A 20,164-nucleotide genomic window follows, 5' to 3' on the forward strand; every position below is an offset into this window, starting at 1 on the left:
TACCTACATTGGCGCCATTTCATTATATTACCTCAAGCTACCTCAAGTACCGGTAACCATGCCTAAGCGAAAGTCCTACACCGCCGAATTCAAACTTAAAGTAGTAACACGTGCTGAAGCAACCAGCAACAGATCTGCTGCCCGAGAATTTGAAGTTGACGAAAAGTCAATAAGAGAATGGAGAAAAGATAAGCCTGCCTTGGAGAAAATGAATCCTAGGAAACGTGCCAGACGAGGTCCTGGAGCAAAATGGCCGGATTTAGAGGTAGAGCTTAAGAACTGGGTTTTAGACAGGCGGGCGAATAACCAAGGAGTTTCTACATTGGCCATCCAAATGAAAGCTAGGCTTATTGCCGTTGAACGAAAAATATCCAATTTCAAATGTGGCTTAACCTGGGTGGGCAAATTTATGAAACGGAACAATTTATCCGTGCGTATGCGCACAACAGTTGGACAACGTTTACCAAATGATTGGGAGCAACTAGTCGCTAACTTTAGAGATTTTACCATTGGGAACATTAGAGAACGTGGAATTTTGCATTCTGAGATAATTAATATGGATGAAGTTCCGATGGCCTTCGACATTCCTGCCACGAGGTCAGTCGCTGAAAAAGGAATTAAAACGGTGGCAATATCGACTACTGGTCATGAGCGGACCTGCTTTACTGTAGTTCTGGCATGTACAGCAAGCGGAATAAAACTTAAACCAATGGTTATATTTAAACGAATCACGATGCCCCGTGAAAAATTTCCACCTGGTGTCTTCGTACATTGCAACAAAAATGGTTGGATGGACAATGAAGTCATGCTGTTATGGATAGAGAAATGTTTCCGAACCCGACCAGGCGGATTTTTCTCGAAGAAATCTTTGGTAATATTTGACAGCATGGCTGCACATAAGTGCGAAAACGTTAAAAAGAAACTGAACAGCCTTGGGGCCCATCTTTCTGTTATCCCTGGTGGTTTAACTTCCAAACTTCAGCCACTTGATATTGCAGTAAATCATCCATTTAAAACTTATGTTTAGGTTTAGGTTTAGGTTTATTGGGATTTATATGCCGCCCTTTTCCCTGAGGGGACTCAGGGCGGCTTACAACCACAGGGGAGGGGAAGTGCAAGGTCAAAACAAACACTTTGTGAACAAAAGAAAAATAATAAAACACAGCTTTCATTCAGCAATCAAACACTCGGGCGGGTAATTGGAAGCCTATCCCCAGGCCTGCTGGGAGAGCCAGATCTTGAGGGCTGCGCGGAAGGTCTGGGTCGTGGTGAGGGTGCGGATCTCCATGGGGAGCTCGTTCCATAGGGTCGGGGCAGCAACAGAAAAGGCTCTCCTCCGTGTGGTCGCCAGTCGACATTGACTGGCAGATGGAATTCGGAGGAGGCCCAGTCTGTGCGATCTGATTGGTCGATTTAGGGAGGTAATCGGCAGAAGGCGGTCTCTCAAGTACCTAGATCCACTACCATGGAGTGCTTTAAAGATGGTCATCATTATCCTGAAGCGCACCCGGAGACCAACAGGCAGCCAGTGCAGCTCGCGGAGGACAGGTGTAACGTGGGCGAACCGAGGTGCGCCCACTATCACTCGCGCGGCTGCATTTTGGACTAGCTGTAGTCGCCGGATGCACTTCAGGGGCAACCCCATGTAGAGCCCATTGCAGTATTCCAGTCTAGAGATCACAAGGGCTCGAGTGACTGTTGTGAGGGCCCCCCGATCTAGGTAGGGCCGCAACTGGCGGACCAGGCGAACCTGGGCAAATGCCCAGGTCACAGCTGACAGCTGGTGGTCAAAAGTCAGCTGTGGATCCAGGAGGACTCCTAAGTTGCGGACCCTATCTGAGGGGTATAAAATTTGACCCCCCAGCCTAAGCGTTGGTGTATTAGCCAAATTATGTTCGCGCTGAATGGGATGAATGGATGCAGTCTGGGACTCATACTTTTACACCGTCTGGTCGTTTGCGTCGTGCAACCCATGGAGAAGCCTGCAATTGGGTGCTTAATGCATGGAAAAAAATCTCTCCTGATACTATCCTGAATGGATTTAAAAAGGCGGGCATCATTGCTGATGAAAAAGAAGGTGCTTCAGACCTAAGCGACAACTCAGACGCAGACGAAGATGACGATCTGCGACAAGAAGCTGTCACCTCAGAACACCTAGAGGCCCTTTTAGCGGCATTTAATGATGATTCGGGCGACGATGCCTTTGAGGGTTTTTCTTCATCGAGTGAAGAAGAGGACAATTAAAGTATTTTAATCAATTTATAGTAATAGGACAAATATGTTTTAAAGTTTAATTTGGGTTGTATAGGGCTCTTTTATATTGATGTGAAAATATGGTAACTTTGTTTTAATAAATAAAAAATTCAAATAACGCAACAGGTTAGTTTATTCAAGTTTTAATGGGTAGTTGGGATTTGTGGGCTGTACGCAGCCAACCAAAATTATGCAGCTGGAACAGAGTTGAGGCATGTGAAGCTGAAGCAGCAGACACGTTTGGGGGGGGGGGAGAGAGAAGGAAGGCAAAGCGGGACACTTTATGTGTGTATGAGGGAGGGGGGGAGGAGTTGAAGAGGGTGGAGGTGCCTTAAAAGCCTACCCCGTTAAGGAGTTTTACTTCTCCGTGGGAAGTAGGAAGAATGAGGCAAAAAGCTTGACAATTGGAAAGGGCAAGGAATGAAAACGAAGGGAGAAGTTGGGGGGTTGGTTGGTTTTTCTTCTCCCTACGATAAAGGAGCCGGATTCTCCCTTCCTGCCATTTGTTCTTTGCCTGCAAGGATCGTGGGAGAAATGGGGGATTTTACGGGGAGAAGGACTCTGGTTCATCTCAATGGGCAGAAAGTAAGAGGGAGGGACCCTTCCTCCCTCCCTTCCATCTACCTTATTTTATTTTATTGAACTCCGTGGGAGGAAAAGCTCTCCTAGCCCCGCTCTGAAGTGAAGGAGTGCGGTATATTCTTCCACGCTACGGCAGCCCTGAAGGGCCGGGAGATATTTGGGCAGCTCTCGTTTCAGTTCTACGGGCGAGGAGATGGGAGAATCGGGAAGATATTCCCCTTCCTCCAACTCCCCCCCCCCCCGCTTGAGCAGGCTCACGAGAGGGAGAAATCCGTTTCTGGCTTCTTTTTTTGCTCCCTTCTGGCAGGCGAGAGAGCATCTACCGTTCCTCACGGGAGGCACTTCGAGCCCCGCCGTATCTGAGAGGCTCTTAGTCGCCGAGCGGAGAAAGCACCAGATCCCCCCCCCTTCACGAGAGGGAGAAAATATCCGTTTCTGGCTTCTTTTTTCGCTCCCTCCCTCTAGTTTTTCGCAAGTTGTCCCAAGAGAGGACGAGCTGCCGCTTCCTCGCTCTGAAGGGAGGGAAGGAAGGACGCGGGATTGGGTTGGCCCTGTTAACTGGAGAGAGAAAGGGCCGCTCCTCCTGCCGCACGTGTCGTGTCCCAATCTCCTTTTTTGGGGGGGGCAAAGCAGGGCAGTTTCTCGCCGTTCTGCGAAGCTGGGAAAGGATGCGGGAGTTTCCTTCTTCTTCCTGCCCCCCTCCGTCTCCCCGCTGCCACCTTTCAGTCTCCCCAGCCTCGTCCGGGAGAAGCGGCTTGGTGGCGTCTTCCTTTCGTACCCCAGTGCGCCTCCTCGCCACCGCAAGTCGCCTTTTGCCCCCCCCCCCCAAATAAATGCTTCAGGCAGCCAGCGGCTTCACGAGAGGGAGAAATCCGTTGTTATTTTTTTGCTCCCTTCTGGCGAAGAGCCTCTCAGATACGGCGGTGCCTCCCGTGAGGAACGGTAGATGCTCTCTCGCCTGCCAGAAGGGAGCAAAAAAATAACAACGGATTTCTCCCTCTCGTGAAGCCGCTGGCTGCCTGAAGCCGAAGAGCCTTTGCGAAGGGGAGGCTTCTTCTTCAGACGCTGAGAGAGCATCTACCGTTCCTCACGGGAGGCACCGCCGTATCTGAGAGGCTCTTCGCCAGAAGGGAGCAAAAAAATAACAACGGATTTCTCCCTCTCGTGAAGGGGGGAGGAATCTGGTGCTTTCTCTGCTCCTTTGTTATTTTTTTTGCTCCCTTCTGGCAGGCGAGAGGCTCTTAGTCGCCGAGCGGAGAAAGCACCAGATTCCTCCCCCCTTCACGAGAGGGAGAAATCCGTTGTTATTTTTTTGCTCCCTTCTGGCAGGCGAGAGAGCATCTACCGTTCCTCACGGGAGGCACCGCCGTATCTGAGAGGCTCTTCGCCAGAAGGGAGCAAAAAAATAACAACGGATTTCTCCCTCTCGTGAAGCCGCTGGCTGCCTGAAGCCGAAGAGCCTTTGCGAAGGGGAGGCTTCTTCTTCAGACGCTACTGCTACCCTCGCCGGGGTCGTTCGCCTCGCTCAGCTTTCGAACTGCACGGATTTCTGGGGTTGGCGGATGACGACGAAATAAACCGGCAAAAAAAAGGGGGGGCACCGGCTGGTCTTATCTAACCGAGAAGCCAAGCCAGCCCAAGCGGCGCACCTGCTTATTTAGTATTATTATTTGGGGGGGGGGGGGAAAGGCGACTTGCGGTGGCGAGGGAGGCGCACCGGGGTACGAAAGGAAGACGCCACCAAGCCGCTTCTCCCGGACGAGGCTGGGGAGACTGAAAGGTGGCAGCGGGGAGACGGAGGGGGGCAGGAAGAAGAAGGAAACTCCCGCATCCTTTCCCAGCTTCGCAGAACGGCGAGAAACTGCCCTGCTTTGCCCCCCCCCAAAAGGAGATTCCCTGGTTGCGTGGCGTTTGTGGCAGCCGAGAGCGCGGAGGACGCCGCTCCTCCTGCCGCACGTGTCGTGTGTGTGTGTGTGTGTGTGTCGTCTCCCAGATAAAATGCACCACTTGGGTTGGCCCTGTTAACTGGAGAGAGAAAGGGACGATGTTTTTTTTTGTAAACCAAAATGCTTCAGCAGTGAAGCCCTTTCACAGAGCAAAGCAGAAGGGAGGTGTGTGTGTGTGTGTGTGAAAATGGAGCCACGGCCGCGCCGCCGCCTGCTCCCCTTCCCTTCCTGCCAGACTTCCAAGCCCAGAGAAGGCGAGGGGCTGCAGAATCCGGGCTTTCTCCCACCTCCTGCTTCTTCCTGGTCGCTTCGCCCATAGCCAGGGGTGGGGTTTTCACGAAGGCGTCCCGAAACCCAAGCAGGAAAAGGGAGAAAAGGAGCCCGAGCCGGAAAGCACCAGATCCTCCCCACTTCACGAGAGGGAGAAAATATCCGTTTCTCGCTTCTTTTTTCGCTCCCTCCCTCCCTTCCGTGCCTGCCACAGTTGTTCGCAAGTTCACGCATCGTTTAATGTCGGCGGAAGGCTGTCCCAAGAGAGGACGAGCTGTGGCTTAGGTGAAACGGTTAAACTTCTGGTACCTCTACGCGAGGCCATCTCCTGCCCGGAGTTTGTTCACGCTTCCCTTCTCTTTATAGGAAGAGTACGGTACATTGAAGGGAGGGAAGGAAGGAAGGACGCGGGAGAATCGGGATCGTTTGTAGGTGAAGCGTCGGATGCGGCTTTAACGAGGCGGGGGTCCCTTTTGCTCCGAGCGTTCCCCTCCGAGGAAGGGAAGGGGAGGCGGCAAAATAAATAAAGGCAAAACATGCCCTCAATTTACAGCAAGCCCGTGCAGCCCAGCAGCTTTAAGTTTGCCCACAAAGGATTCTTTTTATGTTTCAAAAACATTTTAACCTTTCTCTCCTCTCCCACACCGACGACTAAGAGCCTCTCAGATACGGTGGGGCTCGAAGTGCCTCCCATGAGGAACGGTAGACGCTCTCTCCTCCCCAGCCCCCCAGCTGCACACTTTCCCAGAGTCCCGGGCCCTTGAGGGCGGGGGTGGGGTGAACCAAAGAGGAAAAAGTGTGGGGGGGTTGAGGAAGCACCGGGGGCTCCGAGGGCGGAAAAAGGGGTTTCCCCGGAGCTTTCAACGGCCTTTAGAGAACTAACCTCGCCAGCCAGTACGGTAGGTCGTTTGGAGCTCTCAAGGCCGCCTCACACGGCCACTGCTTGCCCTTTTTCTGTCAGCGTCTCACCCCCCCCCCCAAAAGGAGATTCCCTCGTTGCGTGGCGTCTCCCAGATAAAATGCACCACTTGGGTTGGCCCTGTTAACTGGAGAGAGAAAGGGACGGTGTTTTTTTTTTTAAAACCAAAATGCTTCGGCAGTGAAGCCCTTTCACAGAGCAAAGCAGAAGAAGGGAGGGGTGTGTGTGTGTGTGTGTGAAAACGGAGCCACAGCCGCGCCGCCGCCTCCTCCCCTTCCCTTCCTGCTTCCAAGCCCAGAGAAGGCGAGGGGCTGCAGAATCTGGGCTTCCTCTCACCTCCTGCTTCTTCCTGGTCACTTCGCCCATAGCCAGGGGTGGGGTTTTCACGAAGGCGTCCCGAAACCCAAGCAGGAAAAGGGAGAAAAGGAGCCCGAGCCGCCGAGCCAGCCCACTGCCGCGAGGAAAGTGGTGGTCCCAAGCTCTCCCTTTACCGGTAGTTAATCTGTGTAAAATATTTTGCGTATACCCCGCCCACTTTTATACCCCGCAGGGGGGCGCTGTGCATGTAAAAAACGCATATAACCCGCGGGTTATATGGGTGAAAATACGGTAATATGCTAGTTATCCTTAGCTTTACTGAAGGTAAAACTGTACCAATTTCCTTTAGTTGTTTTACTGCTTGAATAATCTGTATTGAAGAGTGTAAAATAATATCCATATAGCTAAAATAATACTGTGATATCAAAATGGGCAATAGTCCATTTTTAAAGTTAGACAAAACTGAACTGTTACGTTCTATTTTGTAATTCTGCAGATTCAATTATAAGGAAAAGAGATGAGCTTTATTCTAGATATTTAGTGATCTAGTAGTATTGTCCCCTTCGCCCTTTCACATTCTAAAAAATCAAAATTGACAAACTCAGCTGCTGTGCCATCACTTCTCCATGTATTGTTTGCTGCTGTTGTAGATCATCAAATAATGATACAGATAGACCAGCAAGGACTGTTGTGACTGGATTTTTCAGACTAGTTCATATTGCCTTGTTAATCCTCCTATTACACTTTTAGGAAAATGGTGCTTTCAAACTAATATATTAGTACTATTGTCAGTCCTTTTAGTTGAGAGAATCAGCCCTTTGAGGTGGGCCAGATCAAGAAACAAACACCATAATAATTATAAGAATGTTAGTTTATTGTTGTAGGGTACACTAGTAGAATTTTAAAAGCCTCTAGGTTTATCTCGGATCACTGTACATCATACATTAAAATCAAGGCAGAGTACTTTGGGTTTTTTGTCATGCTTCCTTCTATTCCTGAACTATGTAATCTCTTGTTCAAGTTCCTTCTTAACAACAGATTTCTTCCTCCTTTAAAGTCTCTGTCATAACTTCTCCAAGTCAGCTCTTCATTCCTTTACAAAGGAGTTAATTTAGGTGGAGAGTGTATCTCCTAAATTCATTGTGATTTAGACATGAATAGAAATAGCAATAGCACTTAGACTTATATACAGCTTCACAGTGCTTTACAGCCAACTCTAAATGTTTACAGAGTCAGCATATTGCCCCCAACAATCTGATGTCCTCATTTTATGGAAGGATGGAAGGCTGAGTCAACCTTGAGCCAGTCAGGGTCAAACTCCTGGAGTGAACAGTGAGTTAGCCTGCAGTACTGCATTCTAACCACTGCACCAACACGGCTGTTTTTAATACAGGAGAAGAGGAATTATGTAAGAAAACATGGAACACCATGTATCAAATACAAAATATTCCATACACCTCTGTTAAAAATATACTCTGCTTTCCATACTAGGTTAGTCCATTATTTCCCATTTTTCACATATAAACACAAAGATAGCTGTGGACAATTAGCAACTATAAATCTAGATATTCTTTCCCATCTTGCCTGAAATGACTGGGGAATAGGCTTTTAGTAGGGGAATGAAATTTATCTACAGTAGAATTGGAAAGCAGCCTATAATAAAATACTTTGCTGTACAACAAACTTAAAAGAACAAGATACGTTCATGAAAAAATTCTGAACTTCTCCAGAACACTCCATCAAGCACTATATTGAGCAAAAGTGAGAATTAAGTAGAAGAAAAAAAGTTGATACCCAAAGGCCAAATATAGTCCCAGTTTTAGGATGATATGCACGAGAGAACAAGTGATTTAAATTGATTATAAAATATCTTTATTAGATCCTGCGAAGGGAAAAAACAGTTTGGGGGATATTGGGACAAACTGAAATTGAACACAAAATTGATAGTTTTAATTGAACCTAATAAATATTACTCAGTTGCAGATTTGCATTGAATTGAAGTATTTTCTGCTAAGTGCTTTGTAAATTCTAGGTTAAACCAAGAATTGTAGAGCCAATGGAAATAACAATAATTACCCCATTTATGAAAATATGAAATTCTATGGTTATATGGATGAGACGTGCATTACGTGATATATATTTTAAAATGCTAGCCCTTATGTTTTCAAAATAATAGATCGTTCAATATTAACTACTTTCTGTAATATTCCCGAAGATTGAGAGACTGAATAGTAGCTCAGGATCCCTCAAATACTGCCCAACTATGATAGACCTGATATTTTTAGCTATTGTTTGCCAGTATATAAATTGGCTCATGTTTTTTACGGTTGCAATGAGTAACTTTCCTGAGGTCATGTAATCAGCTTTTGTAATCTGACAAGCAAAGTCAATGGGGAAGCGAGATTCATTTTACAACTGTGTTACTAACTTAACAATTGGAGTGATTCACTTAATAACTTTGGTAAAAAAGTTCATAAAATGGGGCAAAATTCACTTAACAACTGTATAATGTTCTGCCAATGGCCACAACCCGCCCTTTCCAGTTTTTCCCCCTAATTTACTAGAGGTTGGAGTTGCTGGTTTTTAGGATAGCTCTGTTTCTGCAAAGATAAGCAACAGAGTTTTCTTGCCTTATTTTCTGTGCGTTGTTTAGTCACTGTACCATACAAGGGTAAGGAAATTCATGAAAATCTTTTCCTGACAGCCCAACAAACTGTCACATTCTCTGATGATGGAAGCCAGTGAGGTCTGCAAAGATAGAGGATTCTGTGGTGGTTGATCTTGCAGAAAAGTTTCAGAACTGAAAACAGATTGGCAGAAATTTTAACTTCCCTTATGAGCAGTTTTACAGAAAACAGCACAGAAAATAATCAGCTTTCATAATTCATGCTGAATTCTTTGTTTTGGTTTCCTGTAGCTGAGCCTGATACCTAATTTTTAATTTGTTTTGCCCAGTTTGTTTAGGTATATTCATCTGCTTATATGCTTGTTTAAACGCCAATTTATGTGGATTTCCTATTGAAAAGAGTTTACTTTCAGTTGTTCAGCATAACTTGCATGGAATAAAATAGCTCTATTTCATGTAATAAGGTAACAGCCACAGCACCTGAAAACAAGAATGCAGGTATAGAGTCTGTATGGTATATTGATTGTTTACCTGCAATATTTAAAAAAATGAAAATCTGAGTCTTCACTTTTTAGGCCTGAGAGAAGGCTTGTGGTTCCACCAAGATTTCAAAAAGAGCTTCAAGTTTATTTGACAAGAAATGTGCCTTTGGACATCAACGGTATGTTATTAGAGGTCCACATGTAGTTCTCATTCATGTTTTATCCAGTTAACTTGATATATCCAAAATAAGGTATCTGCTGATGGCAAGTTCTCTAAGATTACAGTTCTGAGTTAGATGGGCAAACAAAAGTTTATACATTATTCTCATCCATGGCTCATCACAATTACTAGATTCATGCAATATCCTAAGGCAGAGGAATTCTATATTATCACCTGTAGCTTTCCAAATTTTATAAAAAAAATAAAATTAAGCCCTTTTATCTATGAGTACAGATGAGTGTGTGTTAATGTATCAAACTGAATGTACTTTCACAATCTAAATTGTGACCTGAAAGTCTTGCAGGTGAAATAAAGTGGTTGGATTCAGTTAGGCATTCCCTTTTCATTGTTCTATGATCAATTTGGAATTTGTATTTGCATTGATTGGTAGTATTTATACATTCCCCTACTTTCTGTTACCTTTACATGTTTAGAATAATGAACTTAACTTCAAAACAGAATTGTAGGGGAAGCATACCTGAAATAATTCAGCAGCGCCAACACATTCATTCCTCTTAGCACTTTAAAAAAGGAATTATGCTATGGCAAGGAAGACACAATTATTATGACAATTGACTGTCTATTAATGGATCTATAAGCAAACATCAACAGCCAACTTTGCTTTAAAGCTTGCAATATAATGGTGCTTTGTAGGAGTACCTTCAGAGGTGAAAGAAAATTCATTATCTGTGATTATTTGAATATTTATGTATGTTTTTAATTTTTTTAAGTTGCAGTTACTGAGTTTAAAGATTTCTGAATCATCCCCCCTCACAAAGAAAATCTAATTGCTACAATACTTGTGTGATGGTTTAATTGTGGCTTATTAAATAAAACATACTATATACTATTAATAGTTATTGTTACTTTCAAACTAAATTTATTCAAGAACATGTATTTCCTTTTGCAGAAAATGTAAAAGAACCAAGACAATTAACACAACCAGTGCCCCCTCGCAACTCAAATACTGATTTAAATGAGATTCAGAAAAGAATAAAGGACATCATAAATCAATTCAAAAATGGAATATGGTTATCGAAGATACCACACTTGTACAGAGAGGCATATGATGAAGAATTTAATACAACTTTGCTGACACAATTTGAATACTGGCCACATGTTTGTGTGGTAGGTGCTAACTTTATCATAGAAGATAAAATTATTTGTAGACTAATTTTCTGATTTGAATGTAGGTTTAAAATTTTTAAATAAAAATCTTTAGGATGGTTTATTTGGAAATCAGAATTTAAAATCAGTTTGTAAAAATCTTAATAGGATTATTAAAATGTTGAAGCTTGTATATAGGAATATATAGAATTCCATTCTGAATAAAATTGTTGTTGAGGGCTTCCTGATGAATTTATAGCTGTCAATCTCATGTTTTAGAATCCTAGAAGTATCACTGTACAGTATCTTAGCAAAACCATCAGTTGAACTTCTGTATCTGATGTCCTTCTGTGTATGCCTCTCACCTGAGCTCACCAGAGTTCTTAATACTCAAATTATGAACATTTTTTAACAAACAAAATGATTACTCAGATAAAATCTTTTTGTATGTTTGCTCCGAGGTAAATCAGACACGATTCAATATAAATTCTTTGAATTCAAATTCTTTGAAATGGATTTAGAAAGAATTGCCACCTTAAACATTGTCATTTAATATCTCTGCATGTAATCAAAGGGAGAGTAGAAAATTGGTATCCCTGGGCAGCATTAACTTTGCAGATCAAAGGGCAATATAGATTAAAAAACAAATTATTTTAAGTTGTGTTTCTAGCTAGGCTTGGATTAAAAGGGGACATACCTAGCAACATAAAGAACATGCACTTGTAGATGGGAACATGCTATATTTGTCTTGAAATATACAGTCTTGCATTATCAATTGTAAGTTAAAGATTGCATTCTCACATGCATAGTCCACTGAGACTTTTCCCAATTTATTTTATGTTTAAATAAGTTTAAACCTAAACTAATTTCCAAATGTTTGTTTACAGGATTAACCCATTTTTAAAATGCCCATTAAATGCCCATTAAAAATCAGTGATACCTTGGTCTGATTCCCATTGCCTGAAGGTCCCAGATGTATTGTCTTTTGATTTCCCAAATTCCTAGACAGAATGACATTTGAATACATCAATTGGTAACTATGAGAGTTGCAGTCTAGTAACTTTAGGGACTATGGTTGTAATAAATTGCCATAGCTATAAAAAAATGGGAGATTCAGCCAATTAAAGTGATTTGGGTTGGAAAGATTTACCTGAACATAAGCAAAAGAGGTAAGTATTTCTTCCAAAATCTGGACAGTCTTTTCTCACAAGTTTATATATTAGGCTTATATGCTACTCCAAGGTTTAGCGTGTTAGACCTCTAAACAATAGTAAATTGAAAAAAAATACGATATCAAAATTATTTAGTTATTGGGGAAAGCATAATGGGTGTAAAGCCTTACCTTTCAGGAGGAGAACAAATACATTCCCACATACACCAAAATGTTGCTGAGATCATTAAAATTACAATAATTCTGTAACAGTTTTACAAAAGAGCATGCATATTGGATATCTAGAGTAATACTGTTCCAGAGAAGGGAACAGTAACTGAGAAGGCCCAACAACTCTGGGCTATCTGCAGATGGCATTCCAGGTGTTGGGGACCATGAGGGAGGAGATTTCTCTTCCTGTTTTGAAAGGAAGAAGATGGTCTTGCAGATATATAGATTTTGAATGAGCTTATGTAGCATTGACCTTGAATATTTTACTCAAATGCGATTTTTTAAATAGCTGCCTCTTCTGTTTTTTCAAAGGCAGAGAAGGTATCTTCCGGTGGCCAAAGAGATATAATTCTCTACCCTCCTGGGAAAATGCATCACCCAGGAAAGGGCGTTTCAAGCCAAGAAAGAAAGCCTCCGCCTCCTTTACTGAAACAGAGTGTGGAAACTAAAACTGCTACTGTCCACGGAGACTTCAAGCAAAATATCGCAGCCATCTTGACAAAATATTCCAGTGGTCTTTGGGCTAATGCACTCCCAAAAGTGTATGAAGACACATACAAAGCAGCGTTGCCTCAGAATGTTTTGGACAATCTTGGCTCGCTTTCAGATGTATGTACGGTCAGTACCATTTCTGAAAATCCAAAAAAGGCAATTCTCTATGCAAAGCCAAAACAGCAGCCAGGAAAGGACCTGAATATTATTGCTAAGAATTCCCCGTGCGAAAGCATACAGAAACCAGTCGAGCACCAGTCTACTAAAGCAAAGCAGGACTCCCAAGGGGATGATTTTGAACACATTCCTATACCTCCTTTAATTATCCCAGAAGAAATATCACCATCTGTGTTGGTAGTGGACCTATATTCTACAAATGATGTTGTCGTTAGGTATGTTTATAAACCTCTCTTTGACATTTCTCTGGTGCATAGAGTTGTTGGTCAAAGTACTGGTCAGAGACCAGGAGACTGAGGTCTAATCCTGCCTTAGACATGAAAACCAGCTGGGTGGCTTTGGGCCAGTCACAGATTCTCAGCCCAGCCCACTTCCCAGAGGAGTTGTGGACAAACGGCACAGGAGTATTCGATACTTTTGCTACCTTGAGTTATTTATAAAAAGGGTGGGATACGAATCTAATAATTTTTTGTAGTATCAGGAAAAATTTGCAGTATCCGAGAATTTCTATTCTCTTAAGTCTTCAAACTAAACATGTTTTTAAAAAATTGGAAAAAGCACTTCAGACTTCATGAAAGCTGAATTTATTTCCTGCTAGATAAAGCAGCCTCTCTTTTCACCCAAACTGTTTTAAAATTGGTTTTTTTTTAAAAAAATGCCACTGTAATTTAGTTCATTACAGCAGCAGCATATTTTTTTCAAGTTCAGATGAAAACCTAAAAAAAATAACATGAAATCTAAAACATTTGTGTATTATTTTTGAAATATATTAAACCTTTATTACTGTCATGAGGTCAGTAGGTTTTTGAAGCATACACAATCTTACTGGGCACAGTCCATTAAATTTTAACTACACATTTTCTCCAGAATAATCATGTTAAAATTCTGACAAGATACTTCCTCTCTAAATTGATTCAACAGTAACAATAAATCTGAAATAGGAGTAAAATTGGGGCTGAATTTGTTGAATAAAATCCATTTAATGTTAAAGCCCACGTTTTGATTTGAAAACTAGATCTGCTTTAAATGCTAAATTAAAAGTTACATTTGAATGTGAAAGAAAGAGGAAGAGAACAATATTCTGAGATTGAATCAGCAAGTCACAAATAGACATAAATTTAGGAAATCTATTCTGTAAAATCATGATTTCCTACTAGACTATTTTTGCCTACAAGTTTTATTATACTACTGTATTGGTATAATTTTAAACTATATTTTGTATTGAATGATGTGTGCGTATTGTATATATCTGTGTATTGTGTCTGTATATATCTTCTTACTTACCTACCTACCTTCGTATAATAATATGCTAATATATTAGTATTCTGGTTTATTTCTAATGGTATACTACTAATATGTGAACATATTAATATAGTTTTGACCTAGATTTTATTCAGTTAAAGAAAAAGGACAGTTTAATTAAAATACACTGCTACACTTTAGATCAGTTAAAGCTTCTGTGTGGTCTTCAAGGGCAGCCCCAAAGAGAGCACATTGCAGTAGTCAAGTTCTCAGATGACCATTTCAAAGACCTTTCAATCTGAATCTGTGAAGATCTTTTTGGCCATAATTACCACTTGAGTTTTGAGTCCAAGCTGACTCCTAGTTTTTTAACACTCTTGAATGGGGGGAGTACTTCCCTTTTCAAAGTTTCAGCAGATATAAATGGCCCAAATGTTCCACAGATACTTGCTGTTGGTAAGATGAAGTTCAAACCAATTGATTATTAAACTAGGTAATCTGACAATATAGTGAAGCAAGCTTTTTTTTAATGTTAGGTAAAGGTGTCCCCTGTACATGCTAATTTATTGCTTTTTGTAACTGATGAACATTCCAGATGATACTGTGTTACATGTATGTCTTTATTGGGGGAGGTAGTTCATAAAGACACTCTCATACCAGAAACATACCCCTCAACAAATTGTGGGTTCTATTAAAGGCTAAGAACATAAAAACATAAACACTGATTATCCTGAATTACTACCATTTGGGTGATCACTGAGAGTATATGAAATCAATCAGACATATTCAGAAGAACATAAACTTGAAACTCCTGTGTAAACTTGTATTTATAGCATTCAAGGATTTCAAACAATGCATTCATTCAAATATAAAATATTATATATATATATTTCATTGGAAATGATTTAGTAATAATAGCCATATTTCTGTCTGATCTCTCTGAATCTGTTCAGATATGTATGTATGTATGTATGTATGTATCTGTGTGTGTGTGTGTAACAATTATCCTGCTACATTTAATTTATTAACATTTCTATAATCTTATTCCAGTAGTCCAATATTATCTGTTTAAAGCAGATAATAAAATATATAAAGAGAAGCATACTAACAGATTCAGCAGTAATATATATTTTACTATACAATACGCAAATTGAAATGTTATTTCATTTGACTATCATAAATCCCCAAATCTGAAAATAATTATATATTGGTCCATGGATTATATAAATAACCCAATTGCTTTAAATGCTCTGGCATTTTAAAAACTGAAAACAAAGCAAAACAAAAAATCAAACAACCTTTAAGCTTTGTCACCAGGCTGCCACAATTTCAGCAAAGAATCAAAGTGCAACAGATTGAATGCTTCCTCTATGTCTATGGGTTCATCTGTCAGCATTTCTTGCTGCCTATCCTGTCAGACTCCTTTTGTTTTCCTCTTTGGAAATATACTCCTGATTTACTCCTTTTGTAACTGATTCAGTGATACCTATCGCTCCAAGCCATGCATATAATTTATCTTTGGGGTTTGTGCTATTTTGATGCTGTGCTTTCTTCTTCATTGGTAATAAATTGCCTCCATCCACAAGTAATGGTACATCTGATGCTGTAAATCTTTCTTTCCTTGCTAAGATTTTTTTCAATTCCCTTAGCATTACAGCAAGCATCGGGTGTAGTAAGCTGTATTTTGTGAGATGAGTGGCTATTTAAATGTAATTAATACGTACATACATACAAACAAGGTCTTTGTTTCAAGTAACATCTAAATATGAATTCCAATTGGATGCATTAGGTATCTCTCTTTTTGCAACTGGCTTTAAAAGTTCACCCAACCACCTTTTTCTTTAGGATTTGTTTTAAATAAGTTAGATTTAAATGACTCACTGTTTCCCTGAATGCTCTACTCTGTAACACCTCTGCTGAAATCTCTGCCATTTTATTTCTAATTTCTGGTAGTAGATTACATTATGTACTTTCGTAAATCACTTTCTCTACAAACAAAAGGCTTGGATAACCGAGAACCTCTGCTAAATACTAAAAGCACTGTACATAACATGTAATTTGTATTTTTATTAATCTTCAGTGTATTTTATTACACTGAAGCATCTTGTGTTGGATTCTCCCATTCCAAAAGAGTATATATATAAAAAATGAAGGTATTTTTGTTTTAAATATATTTTGGGATTAGATACTGTTTTAATTTAAAAATCAATGTATTTAAGAACTCATGTAATAAAAAGCATAGTAAACACTATGATTCCAAAGTTTGGTTGCATTAACTTTAGAATACAGGTAGTCCTCAACATACAACCACAATTGGGACCAGAATTTCTGTTGCTAAGCAAGGCAGTTGTTGAGTGAGTCAAACCCAATTTTACAACAGTTTTGCCACAGCTGTTAAGCAAATCATTGTAGTTGTTAAGTGAATCCCATAGTCATTCAGCAAATCTAGCTTCCCCCATTGATTTTACTTGTTGGAAGCTGGCTGGGAAGGTTACAGATGGTGATTACATTGACCCTGGGACCCTGCCACCATTGTAAATATGTCAAACATGCACATTTTCATCATGTGACTTGCGGAGAAGCTGTGACAGTCATAAGTCACTTTCATCAGTGCCAGTGTAAAACCTTGGTCACTAAATGAATGGTTGTAAGTCAAAGACTACCTGTATTAGCTCTTCAACTGCTCCGATTGTTCATAGTTACTGATTTATACTAAGTAGTCGTGTCCAACTGAAATCCATAGGTACGTGGGTGCAAACTATTCTGGTGCCCAGGAATCCATGGAAGAAGAGATGAAAGATTGGTATAGTCGGAATGCCTCAGTTTTGCAAATCCAGTCTCCTAAAGTTGGACAAGTTGTTGCTGCACTTGCAGAAGAAGATGCTTGGCTGCGAGCACAAATTATTTCAACAGAGGGCAATAGAATAAAGGCAAGTGCAAAAAGTGTCTATTGAAAATTGTATCAACAATGGATGCTGAAATGTTAGAATTTCATTCTAATCAGTTCGTTTATTGTTATAGCATATATTTCTGACCATATGATTAAAAATATCCAATCAAAGAATTTGGTAAGATTCTATTAAGGCAACCAGAGAATTAAGTCAGCCATAGGTATAGCAATAGAATTGTTTGTCCTTGCCTTACTGCTAAAATCTCTGCTTCTGAAATAGTTTTTGTCTTTTACTGCTTATTATACCAGTATTTCACCTGTGGGGAAATTGTAATTCTTGGGATATGGGTTCTTTGTTCATTACACTTATATAGCTGTCTTGCATTCAGAACCTGAAGGTGGTATTTGTGTTACTCCCTCCTCCCTTTTTGCCCCACAATATGTGGACTAAATTGGTCTGAGAATGTAATTAGACTATAGTCCTCCAATGAGTTTCCATGGTTGGAACTTCAGTTCTAGTCCATTACCTTCACCACTACATCATAGTGGCTCTTCACCATCCCACCAGTTCCTGACAGCATGGCCTCTACATATTGAGAACTGCACTTAGCAGTTTTCCTGCTTCCTAGCAGTCCCTTTCTCCTGGTTGGAAGTAGGGGTAAGCATGTAGGAAAGCACATGTATAATAAATTTAGATTTTCCTGTTCTGTGTATGGTCCTTGACATAAGGAAGAAAGGGAAAGGAGTCATAATCTTCAATCCCATTTGTACCTAAAATCTCTTGCCCACAAATAGACTATTTTAAAACTTTCTTGTGAACAGAAATAATGCTCTATATGAACAACGTGGTTGCATATCTTATAGCTTAATATTTCCAGTGGCATGGATTGATCTCAGCATGGTGTTAAAGCATATTTTAGAATTAGTATACTTCAAAATAATCCCTGAATATTTCAATTTTTCTGGAAGGAAAGAAGACTATAGAAACTGCAAGACAAAAACAAACAAACACACACTACCCTCTCCTGAAAACTTGACACCTTTTATTAAATAGCTTCTCATGGTTGTAAAGCAGTTGGGTTGTTATTGGCATGCTTGCAGCTTGAACAGCCAATTGATGTGCTGGCTGAAGATAATGGGAGTTATAGCCACATTTGAAAGGCAAATCCCAGCGAAAGTGCAAAGAACTGTATTGTGACTAATTAAGATTCCTGATTATCTCTTACTTTGATGTGTTTCTAGGTATGCTACGTTGATTATGGTTTTAATGAAATCATTGAAAATTCCAGAGTGTACAAATTAGCCAAGCAGTTCTATAAATTGCCATTCCAGGCTTCCAAATGTAAACTAGCTGGTAAGATGTGCCTTTTTCTTTTCCATAGGTACAAATGCTGTTTGCATAGTACTCCTAGAGTATTCTTGTACTCTTAGAGTTGACACAATGAGTGGGCTGACCTTATGGCTTGTTTTCTCTGAAGTCAAGTTGAGATCAAGGCAGACCTCTTTTTGTGATTAAATTTATTTTTTAAAACTGTATAATAAAAACATTCATCTGAGCTAAAAAGCTTTTTATTTGATAATGTGTTTAAAACTTTCCAGAATTTCATTCCACCCTAGTATGGAACCATGCCAGCACATTCATTTTGCACATAAGAAAATGACAGAGCCATTGTTTCTAGCTGACATGAGTTAGACTTTGACTTTAATACTTTTCATGATATTGGTGGCACTCTATAGTATAAATGTTGCTTAGTATCTGAGTTGGTAACAGCACTGTCCATTTGCTGATCCCTTTTGATTAGAAAAATACTTGAATAATGTTTGCAAGCAATCTAGACAATAGTAACATTAAATTACAATCCTAGAATGAAATAAAATTCATTTTGTAATTCTTAAGACAGTTCAACTTTATAGAAACCCTATTGATGTTTGATAAATATAAACAATTGTGAATACTGTGGAAGAATTCCCCATTTAAAAAATCTGGTTTCTTTAACTACCGTATTTTTCATAGTATAAGATGCATATTTTTCCCTCAAAAAAGAGGCTGAAAATCTGGGTGCATCTTATACACTGAATACAGCATTTTTTGCCACCCGAAACCCCGCCCCCTTCACCAAAATGGCTGTGCATAGCTTGTAGGAGTCTTTCAGAGAGCTCCTGGGGGCTAGGGAGGGCAGAAATGAGCAAAAACCTGGCCGTTTTTTTGCTCAATTTTGCCCCCCCCCCTTCCAACCCCCAGGAGCACTCTTCAAGCCTCCTAAGGGCTATTCATGCCCCCTTTTTTTGGTGAAAAACAGGCCTGTTTTCTCAAGGTTTGCAGAGTGCAAAAAAAAAAGGTTTTTTAAAATTTACTTCTTCAAAACCTTGGTGCGTCTTATACTCCGAAAAATACGGTAAGTTTCCCATAGTGGTTTTTATGGTCCCTTCACCATTCAAGGAGGAAATTTAAAAAATCAGTTTAAGAAGCCTATGACTTTGCTCACCTTTCTAGTTTTTTTAGATTTCAGCAGGTATTGATCTTGTCTTTGCAACATTGGGAGCTGCAAGCTTTTTTTAATACGTGTAGCGCTTCCCTTAAAAAATGAAGAAAGCACAATAAGTGGGCAAAAGGAAAAATAAGTGGAATTCTTTTCATTGTTGTAGTACAATCCTTATGTTAAGCATTAAGAGTCCTAAAACCACTTTGAAGTACAAAAGCTCTAGTTTGTAATACTTATTATATATATTTTTGATTATCTTTCCATAGGTTTGGAGGCCTTTGATGATGATCCAACCTTGGTAAAAATGGTGGAATCTCAAACTTGTGGCAAAATATTTGCTGTTGAAATACTAGAAAAAAGTGATGTTCCCTGTATTATTCTATATGACACATCAGGAGATGATGATATCAACATTAATGCCACTTGTCTGAAGGTACTGCAGGATAAATCACTTGAGCTCCATCTTCAGGTACTATCTTCACTTTTTTATAACACTTTAATAAAACAAAGAAGTTTTTAACTTGTAGAGGCATTCAACATCTTACGTACTTTTCATTGTAGGTAGATGCAGTGTATAAAGATGTCCGGGTAACCAATGTTTGCTCAGATGGAACTTTATATTGTCAAGTGCCATCGAAGGGCCTGACCAGACTCTTTGAAATTTTGCAGAAACTGGAGAACTATTTCCACCACAGGGTAAGTATCTTTAACATTGACTTGTCTTAAAAGATTTCCAGGGCAGTTGCTAGTAACTCTGTTATAAACAAGTAAAGAAT

General features: G+C 40.3%; 1 protein-coding gene across 4 annotated transcripts in view; it reads left to right on the forward strand.

The window, feature by feature from the left end:
* The window catches only part of TDRD7 (tudor domain containing 7), a 46,597-nt gene that overhangs the window by 17,020 nt on the left and 9,413 nt on the right, over positions 1–20,164 (forward strand). For all 4 annotated transcript variants that reach the window (XM_087716331.1, XM_087716333.1, XM_087716330.1 and 1 more), the window contains exons 5-11: positions 9,490–9,575; positions 10,527–10,744; positions 12,417–12,988; positions 16,759–16,945; positions 18,148–18,259; positions 19,655–19,857; positions 19,950–20,084. In XM_087716331.1, the coding sequence (XP_087572457.1) occupies positions 9,490–9,575; positions 10,527–10,744; positions 12,417–12,988; positions 16,759–16,945; positions 18,148–18,259; positions 19,655–19,857; positions 19,950–20,084 (1,513 nt within the window). The remainder of the gene's footprint in view (positions 1–9,489; positions 9,576–10,526; positions 10,745–12,416; positions 12,989–16,758; positions 16,946–18,147; positions 18,260–19,654; positions 19,858–19,949; positions 20,085–20,164) is intronic.

Source organism: Thamnophis sirtalis, unplaced genomic scaffold, assembly GCF_051295495.1.
Source record: "Thamnophis sirtalis isolate CommonGarterSnake01/CBP01778 unplaced genomic scaffold, rThaSir2_p1.2 scaffold_5, whole genome shotgun sequence".
NCBI classification, from domain to species: Eukaryota; Metazoa; Chordata; class Lepidosauria; order Squamata; family Natricidae; genus Thamnophis; species Thamnophis sirtalis.